This window comes from Ursus arctos, unplaced genomic scaffold, assembly GCF_023065955.2.
Source record: "Ursus arctos isolate Adak ecotype North America unplaced genomic scaffold, UrsArc2.0 scaffold_9, whole genome shotgun sequence".
Lineage (NCBI taxonomy): Eukaryota > Metazoa > Chordata > Mammalia > Carnivora > Ursidae > Ursus > Ursus arctos.
This window is the reverse complement of record NW_026623111.1, coordinates 73,336,670-73,360,146: the sequence shown is the minus strand read 5'-3', so window position 1 is coordinate 73,360,146 and position 23,477 is coordinate 73,336,670. Positions and strand designations below refer to the sequence as shown.

General features: G+C 35.6%; 1 protein-coding gene across 2 annotated transcripts in view; it reads right to left on the bottom strand.

Moving 5' to 3' along the window:
• GRID2 (glutamate ionotropic receptor delta type subunit 2) overlaps positions 1-23,477 on the bottom strand; it is a 1,362,985-nt gene that overhangs the window by 586,732 nt on the left and 752,776 nt on the right. For both annotated transcript variants that reach the window (XM_048212019.2, XM_057309689.1), the window contains exon 4: positions 17,504-17,709. In XM_048212019.2, the coding sequence (XP_048067976.1) occupies positions 17,504-17,709 (206 nt within the window). The remainder of the gene's footprint in view (positions 1-17,503; positions 17,710-23,477) is intronic.

Below are 23,477 nucleotides of genomic sequence, written 5' to 3'. Positions count from 1 at the left end.
ATAAGAATGTGCCGGAGAAAGCAATGGGAAAGGTTGGTCGGAGATTTGCCTCCTCCAAAAGAAATGCAGATCTCCCAACGTTTCATGGAAGTCCAGGCTCAACCTGACCACGTGAAGAGCAAAACTGTCTGCTTCACTGAGAAGCGAACCATATGAAAAGGAAAAGTTAGTTAGCAGTCAACTAATAGGTGCCCCAACTTGAGCACTCCCAATGGAGCACTTTTAAAAAGTAAGCTTTCAACTCCTTTAAATATGCTGGAAGTTGAGCAGCAGTTGAGCGCTTTCACTGCAGGCTGAGTACTGCTGGAGCTATTTCGAAGCACATCAAGGACTTTTCTGTGTGAATTCTTAGCCAAATCTCCATACCCCCAACCCTCCCTCTTGCCTACACAGCTGCTAATCAAGAGGTGCCTTCCCGGTATGAAATTCCTTTGCCAATTAGAATTACGGTTTAGCCTTTCATCTTTTATGTTTTAAGAGAATTAAGAAATAATGATGATTAGTGAATATATATGTCAGGTTGAAGTTCATTCCTTCTAAAGAGATGGCCGTTAAGCCAATTTCATCCCTCAGGGCTCAAGTTAAATTGTGGAAATTACTGTTCCTGCTGAGAGCTGTGAGATGGCCCAAACTTAACTGTGGACACCACGAAGGATTTTCAATCGTGTATTTCTCCAGGTGTTTAAAATCAGCCAGGAAGTGACGTAATCCAAGAGTGGTTCAATTCCCTACTTCTTTACAATTGTGTCAAAATTCTCATGTGGGCAGACTGTCATAAATAGAAAAGAAAATGTTTTCATAGGTAAGGCAATCTTTTTTTTTTTTCCTGCTTTACTTTTTGCACAAGTAGAATAGAGCAAACCATTAAGCACTTATCGAGCATCAGCTGCACGTAGGTATTATGTCAAATAATGATGAGAATATGAAATTTATAATAGTCCCTGACCTCAAGGAGTTTACCATTTTATTGGGACAAATAGTGCAATATCCTGACTTATATTTTGATATGGTAATTTCTCTCCTAAAATTTAATCATCTATTCTAATTTATCCTTTCCTTAGTCCTGTATTTAAATGATATTTTGCCATTTTGCATACAGTTGGAAGGGGAAAAGCCTGCAATTAGATAAGAAGGAACATGTTTGGTCCATCCTGGTATGTAGAACTTCTTATTTGGATCACTTATAGGATGTCTAAAACTCTCAAAATCAAGTTAGAATTATAAACCTCTGGGAAATTTTCACCTCTAAAATTTACAGTTTATTTAGAGCTGGCTCTTTGCAACATATTAGGTTGCACATGGTGCACGATTTAAAGTTGAATAAATGAATACTCTGACCCCATGAAGCTTACAGTCTAACAATGGGTAACAATGATAACAATAATAATGAGAATGATGGTAATAGATTTAAAAGATCCAAAACTCACAAAAGTATGTGTCCATTAAACAATGCTAGAAAAACAACCTGAATTAGTGGGTAGGGAAATTCAAAGGGCCATTTTTGTTTGTTCATTTCTCTATTTTTGTTTCTCCTGCTATTATTGGGATTCTTCTCTTTTAGAGTAAATACGAAGTGATTATTATATTCAGAGTGTGTTAGCATTTTAAGGAGCAATTTTATTTTGTATTGGGTTCCCAGCATTGTTTAGATCCAGCCATCTCAGCTCTTCATTTTAGGTCTGAAAGGCTGGCTGGCTGGGTGGGAACACAGCGGTCTGTTTGCTTAAGCTGCTTAATTATGAGGGAGCATATGTACCTGGACTTTTGGGGAATGACAGCTAGATGCCCTAGTTAGATCCACTCGTTCTCTGGAGGATATGGTCCAAACTTCAACCTCACTGCACATTGTATGAAATGGAACACCCCAAATTTGATGTTTCTAATCTTCGGGTCTAATTGGAAGCATTACTATGAGAGACATCCTGCCATGCTCTATGTGTATGAGTGCTAAACACCACAGAGAAAGGAACTGCAATAAAAAATAGGTAAAATAAATACCAGAGTTTTTCTATCAAGCTAAAGGAACAGAATATATTACTACTTTTGACTCAAATGAGGGCTCAGTGCTTGGGGAACAAGTGTTAGTGTTGGGATACGGGGACTGCTGTTGGGCTGGAGGAGACATCTTGCTCTGATGAGGAGGCCCTGGACAATGACATCAGCAACAGCCTAGTGCGAGAGTGATTTGCGAATGTTCCTCGTAGTAGCACCTGTCTCCAAGTTACAGCTGAAACAACTAGGTCATCAACATAACAGCCTTGATATCAGAATTCTTGTGGAAAGGTGCAAGAAGATGGCAGGTTTTGAAAGACACTAGAGTTCCTGCACTATCAGTTTAGAAGGAATCAGTGTTTCAACGCTTTAGCTAATGGGGATTGCCAGAAAATGACTTGTATTATTATTATTTCCAACAAATAATGTGCCTCAGGCCAGTTGGCCGAGAAACACCTATTACAGTTCGAAATGCAATTAGGTAGATGTGTTAGTTGTATCATTATTTCTTATGCTGAAAAGGTATTTATACTGTTAGGCAGTATTTGTTATCAAATTTCTATACTCTCCTAATGGCTGTTATTCTGAGTTTCAGACAAAGGTTTTTAAGATATAAATTCAGGTTCTAGGGCAGTGCTGCCCAATAGAACATTCTGTGAGGATGGAAGCATTCTCTCTATATATCATCTTTTGGATGTTATCTGGGAGACTGACAGTAATACAGAATCTCAGACTCATACCTACAGAATCAGAATTTGCATTTTAATAAAATCTCCAAATTAGTAGGCACACTGAAGCTTGAGAAGAGGCAACCTGAACCTTACAATCAGTCACCTGAGTGGATTCTTAAAAATACCAATGCTTGGGGTGTTTGGGTGGCACAGTCGGGTAAGCCTCTGACACCTGGTTTCAGCTGAGGTCATGATCTCAGAGTTGTGAGATCGAGCCCCATGTCCAGTTCTGTGATCAGTGCTGAGTCTGCTTGAGATTCTCTCTCTCCCTCCCCCACCCCTCCCCCTGCTTGCTCTCGGTCTCTCTCTCTTTCTCTCTTTCTCAAATAAATAAATTTTTAAAAAATCTTTAAAGTTCTGGGATAAGATCTAGGTAAAGGTATTTTTTAAATTCCTCAGAGATGAATCCATATATCCATTGAGATAAAAGTTTCATGTATTTAACACTAAATAACAATGGATGAAAAGCCCTTCAGAAATATGCGTGGTTTTAGTTAGCAGTAGTTCTTCAATAATCCAAAAATATAATTAACATCACCTATATAAAAGTGTGCAACTACATGTTTTGTACTAGTCGTTGATCACATATGTCTTAGTCAACGGGAATTTGGGCACCTACAAGATAGAAATATTACTGAGAATTGCAGAGATACACCCAGACTCTGCACTTCTCAAATTTTATTTGGGTTTACAGCAATAATAGTAACTTTTTCTCAATTTAAGCAGTTCCATAAAAAACAATTAATTTCCTAGGAGTAAAGTAAACAAAGTAAACCTAACTTCAGGGAGTTAGTGGACTTGGAAATTGGTGAAATATTTAAAAAAAAAAAACAGCCTATTTTAAAATGCATATATACATTTCCAAAGTGCTAAATTAATGGGTTTATTTTATGGTTTAGTTTGCTTTCAAATCAATCAATTTAATCCTGACATAAAGCAACCCTGATGTAATAGGAGCTGGAGAATTTTGAAATACCCTGAGGTTCACAATTCTAAAAACAGTCATAGAAATGTAAAGTATAAGCTTTACTCATCAAAATCTGAGTCTCTTGAAATTGTGATTCCATTTCTACCAAAAGTTTGTGAAATTTCTGTTTGTAGCTTAGTGAGCTCAGGTCAGATGCACCAAGAATGGGTTGGAATCATGCTGGCAATTTATTCCAGGCTTCTCAGCAAAAGCAAACTCGTATTGTTACAAATACAGACAGCCCCATGCCTCTTTTGCACCCTGGGTTTCCCAGGTCTTGAGTCCTCATCCTCTTTAGCTCTGCTCTGTGAACTTTGCAATGGGGTCATCACTATTGCCATCTGTTCCTTCCACAAGTCCCGTATGAGGTTGACTACTTGAACCTCTTAGATTAAATCAGCATTATGTTTTGTTTTGCAAGTTCACATACAGCATTTCTAGTGGTCTTGTCATATCAGTAATTAAGTACTATCCTGTGAGTCACTGGAGTATAACAATTTCTTTCATCCCCAAAGTCCCTTTATATAACAATACATTTCTACAATTCAGATATTTGAATATATACATCCAATCATTATTCAAAATGTAATATTCACTCATTTTATGTATAATTATACGTATAAAATAACTGTTATAAACACACACACTAAAACTAAATCTATTTAGTCTAAATATCCTGTGTATGCTTGACCCAAGACAGCCTTAACATTCCCTTCAGCTTGACTACGTTTTAGATAGTTTTCTTTCTGACTCAAGAACGTTGACTTCCCTTTTCTTAGAGCATTTACTTTAGGACAATTGCAATTATAAATTATTTCTCTGTGCCCCTGAGACATCAATCTTCTCCCAGCCTCTTATAGTTTTATAACCCAGGAATGTCTTTCTCAAGGACCTGGGGGCCATCTCTTTGAGATCTATTAATCAAGGAAGATAGAGCCTCTATCTCCAGGCCTCTGTGGTTAGGTAGAAGCCTAACTTTGGTAAACACAAATGTCAAGCACAATTGGTCTAAGCACATTGACCGACGTCCACAGTGTTTTTCACTACTCTTCCACTAGCTTATCCCACTGCAAATTCTCCTTAAAAATGGTTTAACAAGAGTTAAGCACACCAACAATTTCTTTGTCATGAATAGAAAGTTAGGATGATTTTTTCACACTTATTGAGTATAGCACACTTGCTAAGAATGGTCTAGACTTGGCTTTGCTATTACTTGTTTTGTGACCTGGGGCTAGTTTCACTTTTTTGTGTCTCATTTTCCTTTTTTTGTAAAATGGGGCCAAATGCTGACTCTACCTCATACATTTGGTGTGAGGATTAAAAACAGTGTTAGTATGGAAAACACACTCAGAGCAGCGTCTGGCACATAAAAACTCAGTTAAAAGCTTCCTACAGCAGCTACGTTACAATGTTCAGAATCTTGCCACCAATTAGTTATGTATCACTTAAACACACAATTCATTTCTTTTGCCTTTTCATATGTTTTGTGCTAAAACTCTTAGGCAGACTGATTTGCCCCTCCGATGGCATGTTCAAAGACCGTAATATAAACTCACCAGTTGAGAGGTAAGTATTACTTGGAAACCAATTATATTCTCCCAAAAAAGGAATTCATGATGGACATTGTTAGAAAATAGTAAAATAACTTGGAAAATGTTGACTAATTTAACAAAAAATAAAATAAAATGCAAATAATCTGCATAATATAAACAAATGTGTATACATCATTCCTTGAATGAAGAATGAAGATACCCACCTCATTGGATTTTTTGAGGATTATACAAGATAACTTACAGAGTGATTAGCATAGGGTCAGAAATCTGGAAAGAGTCCAATAAATGTTAACTAGCTATTATTAGGGGAAAAGTGAAATAAAATTGTCACATGCCAGCAATAAAATTTCCATGAGAACAAACTTTAGTGTTTCAAACATCGAATAGTTCTGTATCAGTGATTATCAACCAGGGATGATTTTAATTCCCTAAGACCATCATCACCACTAGTGGGAACTTTTGGCAATGTTTGGCTTTTTTTTTTTTTTTTTTCTAATAATGATTGGTGTCTACTGGTGTCTAGTCAGTAAAGGTAGGGATGACTAACATATTACAATGCACAGGAGAGCCTTCACAGTAAAGAATTATCTGGTCCAAACTGTCAATAGTGTCAAGGCTGAGAAATTTTCTTCTAGGTAAGCACATTTTTATTTATCTTTGAAGTATTAATTCAGTTAATAGTCTTTCTTTTAAATTCAAGTCTAGACATATTATGTAGGTATAACCAAAACATAAGGAAAGTCAGTATATATTTTCCTTAAAGCTGGTAGCTCACATTAGGAAATAGGTTTCAACTGATTAGTTGATGTCCAGCATCTCTTATGTTGGCTGCATTATGGTCCCCATAGGCAGCCTGATTCTTCTATAGTTGCATGTTGGCTAGTCCCCCTCCTCGGGCAAGCCATTCTTTTCTACTTCATTTATTTTCTGCCTCTGCATCCAGTCTACTAAATACTTAAAGAAAACTAATTAGAATCCACTATTTCTACTATATATGTGTCCTGTCCAAATGCAATTGAGCCTTCCTTATTACCTTCAAATTCTCTGTATTTTTATCTTCTCTTAGTTCTTCAGCTTCTCTCCATTAAAATATAATCTTTTTTTTAAAAAAGATTTATTTATTTATTTATTTGTCAGAGAGAGAGAGAGCACAAGCAGGAGGAATAGCAGGCAGAGGGAGAAGCAGGCTTCCTGATGTGGGACTCAATCAAGAAGCCTAATCTAGGACTCGATCCCTGGACTCTGGGATCATGACCTGAGCCGAAGGCAAACACTTAATAACCGACTGAGCCACCCAGGCATCCCGATAAAATAAAATCTAACTATAAAACTGATCTTACTTCATTTCAGTGATTCTTTATTGATTTTTTTTCTATATCTTGTATCTCATTTCCCCCTTTCCTCCTGATTGCCCTTACTTCCATGAAATAGTCTTGAAAATATCTTCCTTGAAATAGGTTTCTTCCTAAGATATAGTACTATTTGACCATCCTTTTTGCTTCCAAACTTGAAAAAGCTGCTTATTCGTGCTCTGCTTATTTGGTAACAACCCCTTCGTTATTTATTTCCTTATAATCTTTTCCCTTCCTCACACATATTTTAATCAGAATATTTTTTCAAAGGTCACCAATGATCATCTCACTGGCAAACACAATAGCCTTTCCTTAGCACAGCTGGATTCTATTCATTCATTTCCACCAATCTGATGCATGTCTCAATCTAGATGTTCCAGAATAACATCAAATTTATTACTGAAATTACATTTATCATATTATCTTCAAAACCTTAACTTCCTTGAGACCCAGACTTGAAACATAAGATCCATCTCTCTTGCCCATATCTCAACCTCATTTTCCATACCCAATCATTCCCAAGATCGTTAATTCCAACATCATTTGAATTTTCTTCTTTATCTGACTTACAATTCTGGAGCATGGTTAAGTTTTTACTGAGTATGAACACTATTCTACACCTTCTACATATATTACCAGATATGCTTTTCAAAAATATCTGTGATCTAGGAACTACTCCATTTTATAGATGAGGAAAATCAAGCTGAATGATTTTAAATAGCTTGCCCAGGGCTACATAGCTACTTTGGCAAAAACTGAATCCAAATTCCATGTCAGTGCTGCTGTTGTAGGTTTGACAGTCAATGGTTTTCACCTACCACCCTGGTATCGTCTTATGTCCTGACTTTGCATCCTATAATTCTACCTCGGACAGCCTAAGTCCCCTGTCCCAACTTGCAGATTGTCAATTGCCATCTCTGTATCTTTATTCATGTTTCCCTCCATTCATGGACAGATGCCCTTCTACTATATTGCTTGAAATCCAAATCCTAAATATGGGTTTTAAATATTGTCTTAAATGTTGTCTCATCAAGAAATATACATACTTAAAGTAATAAGTGTTTGAAATTAATGGACCCACATGTTCACATAATTTTAGTGTTGGTAGATACATATAAGTCTAATATTTTAATCTTCATTTGCTACAGTTTTGTGTATTCTATTAAAAGTAGGATTTGCTGGAAAAATCAAATGGACCTTCTTAATTTTCTGTACCTACACAGTTTATTTCCCTCCTATTCATCTATATTACAGTGAGAAAAAGTATAAATAGAATTGTAACCTAGGGGTTAGAAGCGTTTCAACAATGCTTCATGGGGAGGCTATACTTTAAAATCTAGTCCTCTACAAATCTAAAATATTGATTTTGTCAGTAAGCATTTAAGGAATTGATTAAGTTCTGGGAGACTGACTTATACTAACCCAGGCTGGCAAATAGATTTAGACTCCTGTGCTAACTAAGATCCATTTGCCGTGGCTGCCTAGAAGAGCAGGGCAGAGTGTAATAATCTATGTTTCGATCTGGAAATGGAATATAATGGTACTTGTAGCATATATTTGTCATTTACATACTAAAAATTTACTAGAAATTGGCCTAGTAATTAAATTGTTAATTTATTTGATTTGCAGCAACATATGTCTCTAGTGCTTAAAGCACAATGGCTCACCATTTTTCTAACTTCAAAAGGTGATGTTGAAAATGGGAGCAGCAACAGGGAGGTGCATAATTTTGAAAAGTATTTCACTCAGACTATGGTAAGGGCTGAAAAACTGTGCCTGGCAAACTACAGAGAATACCTTTATACGTTGGCATGTCCTTGCCTTCCAGGTCTAATATGTTTCTTCTCTGGGTAGTAATAGACAGACACTGCTGAATTCTAATCTTCAAATTTATCATTAGGACTATTCTAACTAATCCCTTTGTGTTTGTTTGTTTGGTTGGTTGGTTTCCATGTGACTTCATGGCAGAAAATCACTCTTGGATTTATTCAAATTCTAGGCCTGCTTTGATAAAGCTACATAGCAAGCTGTGGTTAAGAATCTCTTGAAGTAGCCAAGACTTCTCAGTTGTCCCATAACAAATAAAATTTTGGTTTACTTCTAGATATGGGTAATCTTACACATTATCTTCAAACTTTATCTGATCAAGTTTTAGATAGTAACTTCGTTTTCTTTTTAATTCTTTTTGGCGGTTGAAGAGAGTAACTTAACTGTTTTCTTTCTTGTTGTTTTATTATTTTGTACATTTTATGTTTACAACATTTTCCTTATTAGTCTGTATATTCCTTAGGGGTTGGAATCATATATCATTCATGATTATATTCTTAGCAACACTTTTCACATTGCCTTGCACAGAATAGCTTTAAACATATTGTCTAAGTGAATGAATATATGAATAATGGATTAAAGAAGGACTTCAATTCCCTTGTTTTAAAGGTTGAAGCAATTGTGATTTTATTTTTCTATTAGAGTACAACCCTCATTAATGTTCAGATATTTACTTAATTTTGTTTCAACAAAGAGAATAGAATGAAAATGTTGAACCCATTTGAAAACCTAACAGAAAAAGAAAACTAGCAAATTAGATGTTGCAAAGGCAAAAATTGTTAAATGACTTTTAGACTAGTAGAAGTTAGTAGCAAACTGTTCACCAATATCAGTATCCCAAGCCAGCAGTCACAGGAGGGAGGTGAGTTGGATCTCTCTTATTAGGGGATTGAATTCATTGGAACCTAACTCCTTGCTGAGTTCCCTTTTTCAGAGGAACCTTCTGAGAGTTAAACAGAGCTCCAACCATGCAAATAATGAATCATGGAACATTGCATCAAAAACTGGGGATGTACTGTATTGTGACTAATATAACAAAGGAAAAATTATAAAAAAAAATGACTAAAGAAAAGAAAAAAAAAAAAAAAAAAACCAGAGCCCCAACCAGAAAAGCAAAGGTAGATGCTCTTTCAGGCCTCATTAACAGAAGCAAGAGCTGTCATACATGATTTTGGCCAGGTGGAAAGTAAAATAAATTTGAGATTTTCTCATTAAAAGAAAAAAAATAACAACAAAGCTGTGGGTTGACTGGTAACAGAACTGCCTTTCAAGTTCAATACAATACTGAGCTAAAGCAAAAACTCAGATTTGAGAGCAGTTCAATAATAATTGGTAACTGTGATACGACAAAAAGAAATTAAGTCATGAATGAAGTGCTGCCTGTTAGAGATTTTGTTTGTTTTAGTCAAGTGAAATTAAAATTCTTTTTTCCCTTAGAATTCCATGCCATCATAAAAAAACATATGAATGAGTTGACTTTTTGAGTGACTCGCCACTAGCTGTTACTTGATGACCCATGTCTATTGGGCCCTTTGAAGAGTTACAACTTTTGTTATAAAATCCAGCATTATTAACTTTTGTTATGATGGGGGTATAGAAAGATTGTTATTCCAATGAAATCATCAATATAATCTTGTATTTTCTCCTAAAGTCATGTGCTTCATGTTAGGGGGGAAAAAAAAAAAAAAAATATATATATATATATATATATATATATATACACATATATATATATATATATATATATATATACATATATATATATATATAATAAAGACACAAGCTACTGCACAGGAATAATAGCCCTATACTTTCAAATACACTAATGAGCTCCCACTTTATTCACTGATAGTAGGAACTTCTAACTTTCCTTTCCATTGAAGGGGTTTGGGACCGGTCCCCCTGAAATACGCTGCCTTGGCATGTAGATTATTTTGAGTTAAAAACAATCAAAACCCAGAAGAGTCAGGAAAAGCTCTTTACTCCCATCCCCCCACAACTGCCTGAAAGAATTTAGATAGAGTACCTACTCCAGGAAGAGAGCTATCACCACAGATAACAACATAATGATATGAACTAAGTATGATAGACATGGAGGGGCCCAGCAAGCCTCTTTAATCAAAGTCCTCTATGTTCCATTGTTTCTGAATAGCCCAGCAAACATTTGTTTAGCAAACATTTACTCTTCCTGTGAATCACATCTCTTTCCTTTGAAGTCTCAGACCCCTATCGTCTTCTCCTTAGTTCAGGATGACATATTACCTCATTTTAGTGACTGTCTCTGGAATTTCATCTTTGTGTGGATTCCCTGTATGTACAAAATGAAATTTGATTTTCTCCTGTTAATCTGTTTCATGTCAATTTGATTCTCAGTCCAGCTAGAAGGACCTTGACGTACACAGGAAATTCTTCCTCCCCAACATAATTCAGCACAGTGGTCCTATGTTGAAATGAATAACAGACACCATATGGAGAATAAATGTCTCCCTACCTCTACCATCCACCATGTAAAGCAATCAATTTCAGATGACCTTCAGAATTAAATGTAAATGATAAAATAAAATTTCTAAAAAACAAAAACAAAAATAAAAGCCATAAGAGTATGCCTTCATGACCTTAGAAGAGGAGCTTTCTTTAAAAACAAAAAAGACAAAAAATGCTAACTATAAAGAAAACAAATTAATAACTTGGACTACATTACAAATAAAAATTTATGTTCATCAAAATTCACTACTTATGAAATAAAAAGACAATGGAGAAGGTATTTAAAATATATTCATTTGTCAATGAACTCTTATTCCTAATATATATAAAACTTCTACAAATTATGAGAAAAAAAGGAAAATGACTTGAATATGCACTCCATAAAATAAAATATCAAAAATAGTCAATAAATATACCAAAAAACTCCATCAGGAAAATCCAAATTAAAAACAAAGCTAAATATAATACATTTCCACAAGGATAAAGAAAATGAAGACAGAAACAAAACAAAACAAAACAAAACAAAACAAAAAACAAGTGTTGGTAAGAAAGTGGAAAATTGAAATGCTTCTACTTGGTATTAACAGAAATCCAAATTGTTATTAACATTTTGGAAAACTGGCTGCATCAGCTAGCTTTAATAAATGATATACCTTATGTACAACTCTTGAGCTAACAGTTTCATTCCTAAGTATACACCCAATAAAAATACATACATACACAAAAATACATGCATAAAACCACTAACTGTAATAGGCAGAACTAGAAAAATTCATCAATGTAGATTATATTAACTGGCATATTCATGCAATTAAATACTTTGAAGCAATCAAAATGAATGAACTTAGCCTACATATTTCAACACGGACGAATCTCATAAACATAATGCTGGCCAATAGAAAACAGACAAAACATATACAGTCTGATTCTATCTGTATACAGATTAAATTAATCACAACTAGTTTACTGTGTTAAAAGTAAGATAACAGCTATCCTTGAGGGGTTATAACTGAGTGGTACACGGGAAGGGAACCTGGGAGTACCAATTACGTACTATTTCTCAACCTGGACACTGGTTGCATGGAAATTTGAGTTACACACTTATGTGCACTATTCTTGTGTGTGTTACATCTCTTTTTTTTTTTTTACAATATTAAAATTATTTTATTTATTTTTTATTTTATGTATTTATTTTTTTATTATGTTCAATTAACCAACATATAGTACATCATTAGTTTTTGATCAGAGGACCATAGGGAGAGGGAGGGAAAACTGAATGAGAAGAAGTCAGGGAGGGGTATGTTATATTTCAATACAAGGTTTACTTTAAAAAATGTATGGCAGCCACCTAAGGACACAGTGGTATTAGAGAGACTTTCATGCAATGGATTAATTTTGGGAAAAAAAATATGATAGTGACATCTTAAAAACTGTACATTGCATAATGTCTCCAAATAATTTCTCTTTTGGTAAAATACTGAGTTATTTAAATAGATATTAAATAATGATCACAGTAATTTGAATATTCAGAGTACCTTTTGATGATTGGGAACCTTGCTGTCTTCATTGAGAAAGATATCTTCACTTGTTTCCTAAACCTTCCTAAGGCTTATTTCTGGCAAGCTGCTTATATATTTGAAGTAAGTAACTTTGCCTTTAAGTTGTCTGACAAGATCAAAATTCTCTGGAATATAGTACAATGAAATGAAAACTATTTCATAAAGTATGTTTAAGGAATAAGAGATAATATACTTCTCTCATTACAGAATAAAAGGATTTCGTGTAACAGTAGGGTTCCTTCCTGAAAACTTGAAAAAATGCAAACAGGAAATGATATTCATTACCATATAAGTAATAAAACTTTCTGTTTTCAAAGAATTGATTTTCTTATCAAACCTGAAAACTAAAAGTCATGACAAAAAAATTCTAATAATTTATATAGGACCGTTGTACACTTTCTACAAAGGATATAACTTATGTAGTTTCTAATGCAAATCTATTTTATATATATATATATATATATATATAAAGTTGTTTTCAAAATATCATCCCAATCCATATTTAAATCAAACCATGTAAGCACTCCTGATTCACCATATTAATTTCAAGGACACTAACAGGTATATTGTGGTAACAATTTTATACCAATATCACAGCAGGTTGATTTACTCAGCTGCACATAACAGCAGTATGTTTCTTAAAGCTTTGAAACTCTTGAATGAGACGTGGAGCACTAACTGTAGACATGCAATGTATTAAATTTCTAAGACTTCAAAGGGAGCATAATTAACTCAGTGCCACATAATTGCTCCAGAGACAGAAGAAAAGATGCAAACAGAATTGATATGCCCATTTTTCCCTTTAGCAATTAAATGACAATGTTAAGTGAGCAATTTCTTTTTTAAAACTCATTCCTCTGACTTTTAGGTTAATGTTTCCTTTGCATATTTCAACAACTTTCTGTGCCCACTTACAATGTGTAGGAAGCAGTAAAAGTGAGAGTTCTGCTATCCCCCCTCTTTTGGCTAGAATTTCCCCCTCCCTCTCTCCCCCTCTCTTAGGTCCTTACCGAACAAGTCTCTGCCCTCATCATAACCTTTACTTCCTGTATCTTTCTTTTTATCCCAATCCATCAGTTTCTTTCTAGCTTCATATGCCTTTCTATCCATCATATAATCCTTGGTAAGTTATTTCTACAAATACTTCTCTTAGGATCTGACAATCATGTACCCCTTTGGCCTGCTGACAACTTTACTATTTTCAAACTGTGAGTGTCCCTTACCATCCACAAACAGCACTAGCTGCAAGGGTGTTAAACATTGCTGGAGGAAGTTAGAGAACAATATTGATTGGATCTAGAGAGGCCTTTAGTTTTTTCAACTGCAAATTTGGAATTTGGGCAAAATGATGCATGTTCCAAATCTAAAATGTCATGATTCAAAATATTATTTCTTTTTTTTTTTTAAGATTTTATTTATTTATTTGACAGAGATAGAGACAGCCAGCGAGAGAGGGAACACAAGCAGGGGGAGTGGGAGAGGAAGAAGCAGGCTCATAGCGGAAGAGCCTGATGTGGGGCTCGATCCCATAATGCCGGGATCACGCCCTGAGCCCAAGGCAGACGCTTAACCGCTGTGCCACCCAGGCGCCCCTATTTGGGCTCCTATAACAAAATACCACAGATTGGGTAGCTTATTAAAAGCAAAAATTTATTTCTCATTGTTCTGGAGGCTTGTAGCTCAGTCAGGTGCCAGCATGGTTGCACCATGCAAAAGTGGGCCCTCTTTTCGTTGCAGACTCCTTATTGTATTTTTACTTGGTGGAAGGTACTAGAGAACTCTGCAGGGTTTAGCATTTAGAATAGCACTGATCCTATTTATGAAGACTTCATCCTCAGAACTTCAGCAGCTTCCAAGGGCCCCACCTCCTAAAACCATCACATTGGGCACAGGATTTCAACATATGAGTTTGAAGGGGGCAAGCATAAACATTCAAACAATAACATGTCGATTCATTAACGCTGAACTCACAGCCAAGGGTACTCATGCCCGAGTGGACCTTATCGAACAGGTATTTTCTCAGCAGGACACATTGCAGTTAAGGACAGCACTTCAGCACTACATTTGGAGGCCATTTTCAGCAGTGAAATCACCAACAAATGGCACAAAAAATGCGAAAAAGGAGACATGAAATAAACTGCAAAAAGGACATTTATTTACAGTATGAGAACTGAAACAAGAATGCAGAGCACAGTTTTGTTCAACCTTAGCTAGCAATATGGGCTGTCAGGCAACTCAGATTTTTCACAGCTCTGAACATTTCTGTGAATGGCTTATGAAAACATCCCTAGTACTGATTTTCAAGTTACAAATAACTTTCAGTGAGTAGGCAAATTTGCAAATACAGAATCAGTGAATAAAGAGGACTGATTCAAGTTAAATACATGCTGATTCTCACAAAGGCCTTCTCACACACTGGCTCCTGCAAAATGTCCTTGAAAGCTGACATCCATATAGATAGACAGACAGATAGATACATACATACATACATACATAGATGAGAGAGAGAAAGAGAGAGGGAGAAAAGGATTCTCCTCTACAAAAACCAAGCAGACCATCTGGGCTAAACTGGGGAAACTAGCGTTGGTATCTTTATCCTTGAGCAAAGACCACACATAAACATACATACAAAATCTATTCTTTGTATCTCTAGAACTTTGGTGCTGTGTGCCATTTGAATTCCATGTTGTTTGCCTTTTGAATTAATTTTTTCTTGTATTGAGGGGCCAGTCTATTTCCTCAGTGGGGAAATGCTCCCAGAACCCATGGGAGAGCAGAAGAAAGTGGAAAGATATTTGAAAGCAGTTAATTGAAAACGGGAACCAGTATACAGGTCAGAGAAAACAGCTAGCTTAGGATGGGGAAGGCAAGTGGGTTCATATTCTTTCTGTCATTCTCACATCACTGTTTGAGACTATAGAATAAACAGTACAGTTTGGAGACATAAAATCAGCGATTGTGAAAGACAAGTGAGTTGGGGGGGGAGTGGTGTCTGGGTAGAGGAAGAAGAGAAGTCTCAGGAAACTCACAGAAATAGATTTCATATGTTTGGGAACAAAGAGGGAAACAGTAGATTATTACAAGTATCCAAGTTCAGAGTCAAGGTTAAGGGGCCATGGTCAGAATACAAGTCAAGATCATGACTTGGCAAAAGCCCTTGGTCATCTTGTCCCTCTTCTCAGCCCATTTCTTCTGACTGCTTAGTAAATATACATGAATTGTTAGCTGGCACTCATGGGACTTTGCCGTCTGGTTTATATCTGTGTGTTACATACTGTGGGTCACTTCTCTTTTTCACATATCCTACTTTGAATCTATATAAAACTACTTGCTCTATTCTAAGCATACAGTCAAGAACTGTCTTTGCACATCTTGATATTCTTTTCGGTTCACCAAATATTTTTTGAGCATCTGCTATGGTCAGTCATGTGCTATATGCTAGAAAAAAATGACCTAGAAGTTACCATGTTTTAAGTACTTACTAGGTGCCACCCCTCTCTTCCCTCCTTTAAGGCATATCACAGGATGTCTCATTACATTACAAATTTAATAAGTTGAAATCAATATATTATTCTCATTTTATTGATGATAAAATGGAGGCTCAGAAATGTTAGGTAATTTGCCAATCCCATATGACCAGAAAGTGGCTGGGATGGACTTGCATTTGTCTGTTGCATGCCACACTTCTTTTGTGAATTCCTAGTCAAGATAATAAATCCAATTCAAATGTGCCTTCTCAACGAAGCCTTCTCTGATCTCCACAATCCTCAACCAAAGGTGACCACAGATGCTTAAACATCACTTATTATAATTTTAAGATTCCAACTTATGTTATATGTCTTTGTGTATTTATCTTAAATTCTTCAGCAGATTTTGTGTTTCTTGAAGGAAAGAACCAACACCCATAAAATTGGAAATATTCTTTCTATTGTGGCAAAATGTAGTTGTTCAAAGACTCTCTGAGTAATTTGCTAGATTAGAAAAGGTCAAAGTTCTATATTTGCCCTTAACTGCATAACAAAGTTCTCTATTAAAATGTTAAAGAAAATAACGTTATTGATAGTTTTCCAAAAGTTTTATTCTTCTCAATGATTTATATTCTGCTTCAGTTCCTTGACACCAATTAGATTATAGAGTGTCAAAGAATTTCTAACACATTCCTAGTTCGGAGGCTTTATAGCAGTACTTGGGGAGCTAAAGAAAGCTTACTAGAGAAGTGAGGAAAAAACTATTAGTCAAATAAAGTCACCAAAATTAAAAACACTAATAATAAAACCCATGTGAAAGTATGTAACGTCATGACCAGTCCTAGCACTATATAAAATTAAAAAACTTGAAGTAAGGCAAATGACAACAATCCTGTCAAGGCACTAGCAAGCATTTTAGAACATAAAGATGTTATACCCATCATTAAAAAGTCTTAATTGCATTTTTACAAAGTTTTGGAGCTTCTAGCCAAATGAACAGATACAATTAAAATTTTGAAGATGCAGCATCATAAAATGTACAATGGTCATCACTTTGCAGAGAGTTTCAGATAGTTTTAATTATTCGTCTTGGTACAGAGTTCACAGAACAGAAGTAAATCTGCTCTTTGTTTTTGTAAAAGTAATCACGTTCAGGCAATAATAGCCTGGTTCGAGTAGATCTTTTCTCAGAGGTAAAATTCGGACTTGCAAAAATTTAAGGATTAGTTGGAGAATTGTGCACTTGTGAATTTGTTCTTGAACGTGTTAAAGTATTTCAGGGTCAACAACACTTTTAAACTCCCATGACATTTCTTAAAACCATCCTGGCTATGTGCTTAAATATATAAATACAAACATTCTCAGCAGTTAACTGTGCAGGATGCGTGAAAATTTTGCGCAGGATGAATGCAACAAGCAAGGGATTCAGTGTGCAACCTCCATTAGGGCTAATGACAGTTGTGTAGTTAATTCTCCTATACGGCTCTGAATTTTCAACTTGACCGTGAGATCTATTCCAAAGCATTTAATTTTTTTAACCCTACCCCAACCCCAAGACAATTTTTACTTACCTCAGTAATGAAAGATTTGGCTGTAGCAGGATTCATAACAAGGATGGCTCGCCTAAGAGTGTCTCGATAGCGATTCAGTTCCTCTATTCTCAAGGTGTCAAAAAGAGTAGTGATCATTTTATTGATGTTGTTTTCTACCTTCTGCAATGCAACATCCATTCCCTGCTGAGACACCTTGTCCAGAAACTCCTGTATTCCACGGATATCTAGGAACATCAAAAGCCCATCAAAATGTGAATTAGAGCAGAGAAGGGAGATAAAAACTATTTCGCTCACACCAAATGCAGTTTATTGTTCAACACTGTAGGCTATTTAAAACTACGAATTGAGTAGCTGATAGAACTCTCAAATATATTTTAGGCATAGCACAATTTAACGTGTTTACATAAAAAGTGTAGGAATTATTATGCCTTAAATGAATTTCTTTCTCTTCATTGAGCATTTTAAATTATCTCACCTCTAAAAAATCTTAGGGCAGGGTAGAGGGAAATAGTTGAGGAGGACCCTCACTTGTCTAAAATAAATGTGAGATAAAGAAAGTACATTTGTTATTTTGCCCAGCATTAAAGAATGATATTAACTTAAGGTAAAATATGAATATCATTAAAAGCAGATGAATCTATATCAAAATTATTAATTTTTCTAAAAGTGGGCAACAATATCACTAAACTTGACATTTATAATCTAAATAGAAAGGGGGTTTTGAGCAGTTGTCTTCTAAGGGTTTGAGGTCACTTAGACCACAAATAAAATAGCCACATTCTTGTCTAAATTTATGAGTACCACCTCCTTAGCTCAAATATGGTGAACCTGGTAGGAGATAGTTTTCTTTTCAGGAGTATGAGGAATGTATTTTGTGTATAAAACATATATTCACATACCCATTCCAAAATAAGCAAAGTTCTAAAAGATTATCAAATGAAAATGTGATGAGCACTGGGTTTTATGCAACTGATGAATTACTGAACTCTACATCCCAAACTAGTGATGCCCTATATCATTAGTACTATATCATATAACCAACAATATGTGGGCTAAGTGAATTTAAATTAAAAAAAAAAAAAAGAAAATTGTCTCTATTTCATATTTAAATAAAAAGGATAAAATCCAGTACAGATTGTACTTTGGTGTATATTCAAGTAATAATAAGTGTCTGAAATGTTACAAATATTTCTTCCTAGTATGCATGGGCTGTTTATAAAAGAAGGGATCTGAACATTGATAAATATGACTGGAAGATGCATCTGCCACAATATAATCTTAATATAGCAGATTTGCTTTTACTATAAAATAACCCATATTTTTCTATATATATCCATGGCATGAATTATTTAAAGGGAAAAACTGGTGAAAGATAAGAAGTAATAAGGATTATAGGTTACTTACTACGAATGGACTATATCTCAAAACTCCCAATTGTACATAATTGCATGCATGTAAAATTCGCCTCTCAAGGGCAATAATTAGTTCATGTGTTTTTCAATACATTACCAATTAAAAGCAAAAGCAGTATATAAGCCAACAAAACAAGAAAACAAATAGCCACAAATTTGGAAACTGATATTTGCTCACAACAAAAGTTAATATTTGCAGAGTTAACAAATTAATAAAAAGAACTTTGTTTTCTTTTTATGATTGGTTTTATTTTAAAACAATTCTATAAGTAGTATATGTTATTTAGTGAATCTCAAACTCTTAAAATAAATAACTGTGTGAATTCTACCTTGTATTTCTTATCACTAAATATATTATAAACCCAGGATGTCAGAATCATAGCAGCTTAAAAGAACAAATCCTCATCTAGAGCAGAACAAGAGATGCAAAAGGAGGAGTAATATATTAATAAATAATTATGTACTCATTAAATATCCAAGTCAGAAAGTACCTGAGGTATAAAATACTCAAGCATGGATGAGACGAAAGGTTAGATACAGGTAGACCTATAACAGGACTATGAATACACTCAACAGGTGTTCTTAAACTTTGGTATGAATCAGAATCATCTGGGAATCTTACTAAAAATATAGAAGCCTGCCCCCTACCCCAGAACCATCTGCCTTGAAAATCTGTGTCAGAGCAGATCCTTGATATGGAATTGTAAGCAGTTGTTGTTCTTTATATTCAAGCACTTAAATGGGCAATTAAATATAAGACAAACAAAACAAGAAATACATTGAAATATATTTTGTGACCAAAGCTTAAGGCTCCAGATCATTTATGTTCTAGGAAATCTTCTGTTCACAGATACAATATTCTGGTGCAATTTCATATAACTTAAGAAAAAGAAAAAAAAAAAAGTTCCATAAGGTATTTACTAAATACAGGTACAATGCTGTGTGCAAGAAATGCAACAGTGAATACCCCACATTGAAATAGACAGTGAGCAAGTAAACTAATAAATACAAATCACACTAATTGCTTGGAAGAAAACAGTAAGGGTGCTCTGGTAGATAACGATAGGGGGGCGAGAAGAATGTATTTTAGTTGTAATAGTAGGGAGGTTTCTCTGGGAAACTGGTATTTAAATTGATCTAAAAGATGAGAAGTCATTACCCAGGCAAAGAATTTAAGGAGAGAAGATGACAGCATGGAAAATGCCCCAAGGCAGCGAAGAGTTTGTGTTTGAGGAACCTAAAGGATTCCAGTGTGGGTGCAGCCACGTTAGTGAGGGGAGAGTGGAATGAGGCAAACGTGCATGGAGAGGGAGGGTCAGATTATGTGGTTCCCGGTGAGACACAGAAAGAAGTTTTGATTTTATCCTAAATACAAACTACTGACAGTTTCAAGTGGAAGATCTAAGTGGACGACAAGCTATGTGTACAGAATGAAAAGCGGTCTGAGCCTGGGAGGACTTGTTAGTATAGTTCGAATTGAGCTTATAAATGATTTCCTCTTGACTTCAAACTGTATGGCATTTTTTAAAACTTTTATTTTGGCCAAAAATTAAGTAATATGATATATTATTATTTATTCAGAAAAATGACGTGATAAAAAAAATTGCTATTATCCCTTTGCTTCCTTAGTCTGACATTCTGGTTATCACTGCCTAGATGATGTGACTGTAAAGTTTTCAAAATTGTTTTTTGGTCTGTAAATAAGGAAATATTTGTTTTATTGATGTCTTCAAAGATCAGTGAGGGTGTGCACAGGTGTGTGTATGCACAAAATCTAGTGTAGGGTCTGACACATAGTTGTTGCTATTATTGCTAATAATAGTACATAATCACTTGCTAAGAAACCACCCCTTTCCACACCTATAGAACAACGTAATTGCCTAAAATTTACTGTTGGGTAGCTACCCATAATAGCATGCATAACGTTTTAGAACCTTGGAATGCAGGAATTAAATAATAATAGCTTTGCTTGTTTAAGAATAACACCAAACACCCATGATATGTGGCAACTGGTAAGTTTAATATGAGAAGAATCTGAATCGTGCTGTCTCTTAGCTTCTCTGTGGACGAGTCATCGCAAGAGAGAGTGGGCCTTTGGTTTTGTTAATTCATAAACATGATTAACCATCACAATTATTCAGCGACCTTACCTGTGTGTCTATGACTTGACAAGAAGTATAAAGAAAAGTCCTAGAAACAAAAGAGACAAGACATAGTGCCTAACTTCAAGGAGCTTCCCGGCCTGTGGGTGTGACTGAGTGCTATGTATTCATAACAGGAAGTTAAATAGCAGTTTCAGTTTGGTATTTCCAGTGATTATTAATTCTCCTGACCAGATAATTCTATAACAGCGAGGGGAGGAAGGCTCATTAACTGAGTTATTAAACATAAGATTTGGGAAAAAAATGACTTTTTTTCCTGGGTACAGTAAAAGAACTTGTGGTAGGCAGAATAGCGACCTTCCAAAGATGCTCAAATCCGAATCCCTGGAACCGGTGAGTAAATTATTCAGGAAAGAGGAATTAATGCTCCTGGTGGCATTAAAGTTGTTAATCACCTGACCTAAAGATGGGGAGATATCTTTTATTATTAGGGTGGGGCTAGTGATTGCAGAGTCCTTAAAATTAGAAGAAAAAGATGAGAGAGTCAAAGGGAGATCTGACTGTTGAAGAATGAGTTGACTTTGGGGAAACTTCAAAGAGATGCAACATTATTGGCTTTGATGAAAGGGAAAGAGGACCTACAGCAAAGAAAGGTGGGTGGTCTCCAGACGCTAGTAAAGGCAAGGATGGTTCTCCTCAAGAACCTCCAGAGAGGAACAGACTTGCTGATATCTTGATTTTAGCCCATTGAGATCCCATGTCAGCCTTCTGACCTCCAGAACTGTCACATAATAATTTGTGGTGTTTAAGCCTCTAAATTTGTGGTCATTTGTTACAGCAGCAATAGAAAACTAATACAGAAATATACTTTAGTCCTTAGATGGCTATTTTTCAACTTGTGCTCCACTTAATTTATTTTTGGAATCATCTGGACACCTATTGATAAAGTTTTCTGAGCCCCACCCCATTCCAATAAAATAAAAACTCTCATGACAAAGCCCAGAGTTTTTTTCAGCTGATGATCCTTAAGAAACCAATTTGGGGACCAATGCTCCAATTTCTAAACTTACTTTGTGTCACAGACTCCTTCGAAAAAGCCATGAAGATTATGGATTCTCCCTTTCCCCCATATATGTACATACCCGAAACATTATGCATATTACCTATATTATGGTCTCTCAGTCTGATCTGCTTGATATCCTCACAGGTAGTTATCAGAGAACCTGGATTAGCATATCGTTACTGCTCTTAAAATGATTTTTTTCGGTCCATGCTATATAGGAAGGTAAAGCACAGATATTCACACGTTGACTAATAGTGTGTATTACATATTATTTAGATAGAGGAAACTTTTAAATAAAAATATTAAGAAATATTACAAACATGAATACCTTTCCCAGTAACATTTATTTGGTTTCAGTTATTAATTAGTCTAGCTCTAGCTGTCCTTCAGGCCTAAGAAAAACCTATTATTCTGTAGAAGATTGAGTTCCCAGGGAAATAGACTCTGGAGATAAGGATGGAAGAAAGGGAAGTTCACTGGGGACAGCTCTCAGGAATAATCTTTGTTCCTGGAGCAAGAGCCAGCAGAGGGAGAGCTGTGGTGCAGCTCAACAGAGCCCTGCCTGGACCCCGGGAAGTGGGATGCCCTCAGAATTATCCCACGTTAGGACCTGTGGAAGGAGAAACTCTGTCATCCTCCCGGGGCTTTGGTTTGGTCATTCTCTTCAGCTGAGGGCAATTCCTGGGGAGGGTAGTCAGCTGCCAATGCTCTCAGTAGATAGGTAAATAAGCACTTTAGTTTTGAAGGTGGGTTTGGATGGCAAAGACTAGAATGCATCCAGGAATTTTCCTTGCATTTATTGCTTTGGTTTTTAGGGTAATTTGATGTTATAAATAATTTGCTTTTATAAATCACTGCATCTTTCTCTTTTGAAACAACTTTCTACTATGGAAAAGAAAATACAATACACTTGATGTCAGACAACTGGGTTTGGATCCTTACTTTGATACCCACATGGCCCTGTGAGCTTGGAATTAATTTCATAGTTAATGTTGTTTTTAGCTTCCCAGTGTTTCTTCTCCTTTATTCCAAATAACAAAACCTCATCCTTCACTTAAGAAGCAGACCTGGACCCATCCCTTGTGTTCCACATTCTACGGCACTCTACACTCTATTACTAGGTGGTCATGTATCCCAGGACGGTCAATTTGAGCTTGCCATGTTCCTGGTCTTAGGGATAGTCACAGGATTCAAATGAGGACTGAAATTTGATATATGGATAATGAAACAAAAATGATCTCTCTTTTATATCACAAGTTGTACTGATGTAATTTTGGGGTTGCAAGGGGCAGTGTGTCTAGAGAGAAGCTGAGTGAAGCCAACATGTGAAGTGAAACAGAGGCAAGGCGGCTATTCTTTGGACTTCTCAACTACATGATTCAATCCAAAAATTTTTGCTCACTTCGTTTGAAATG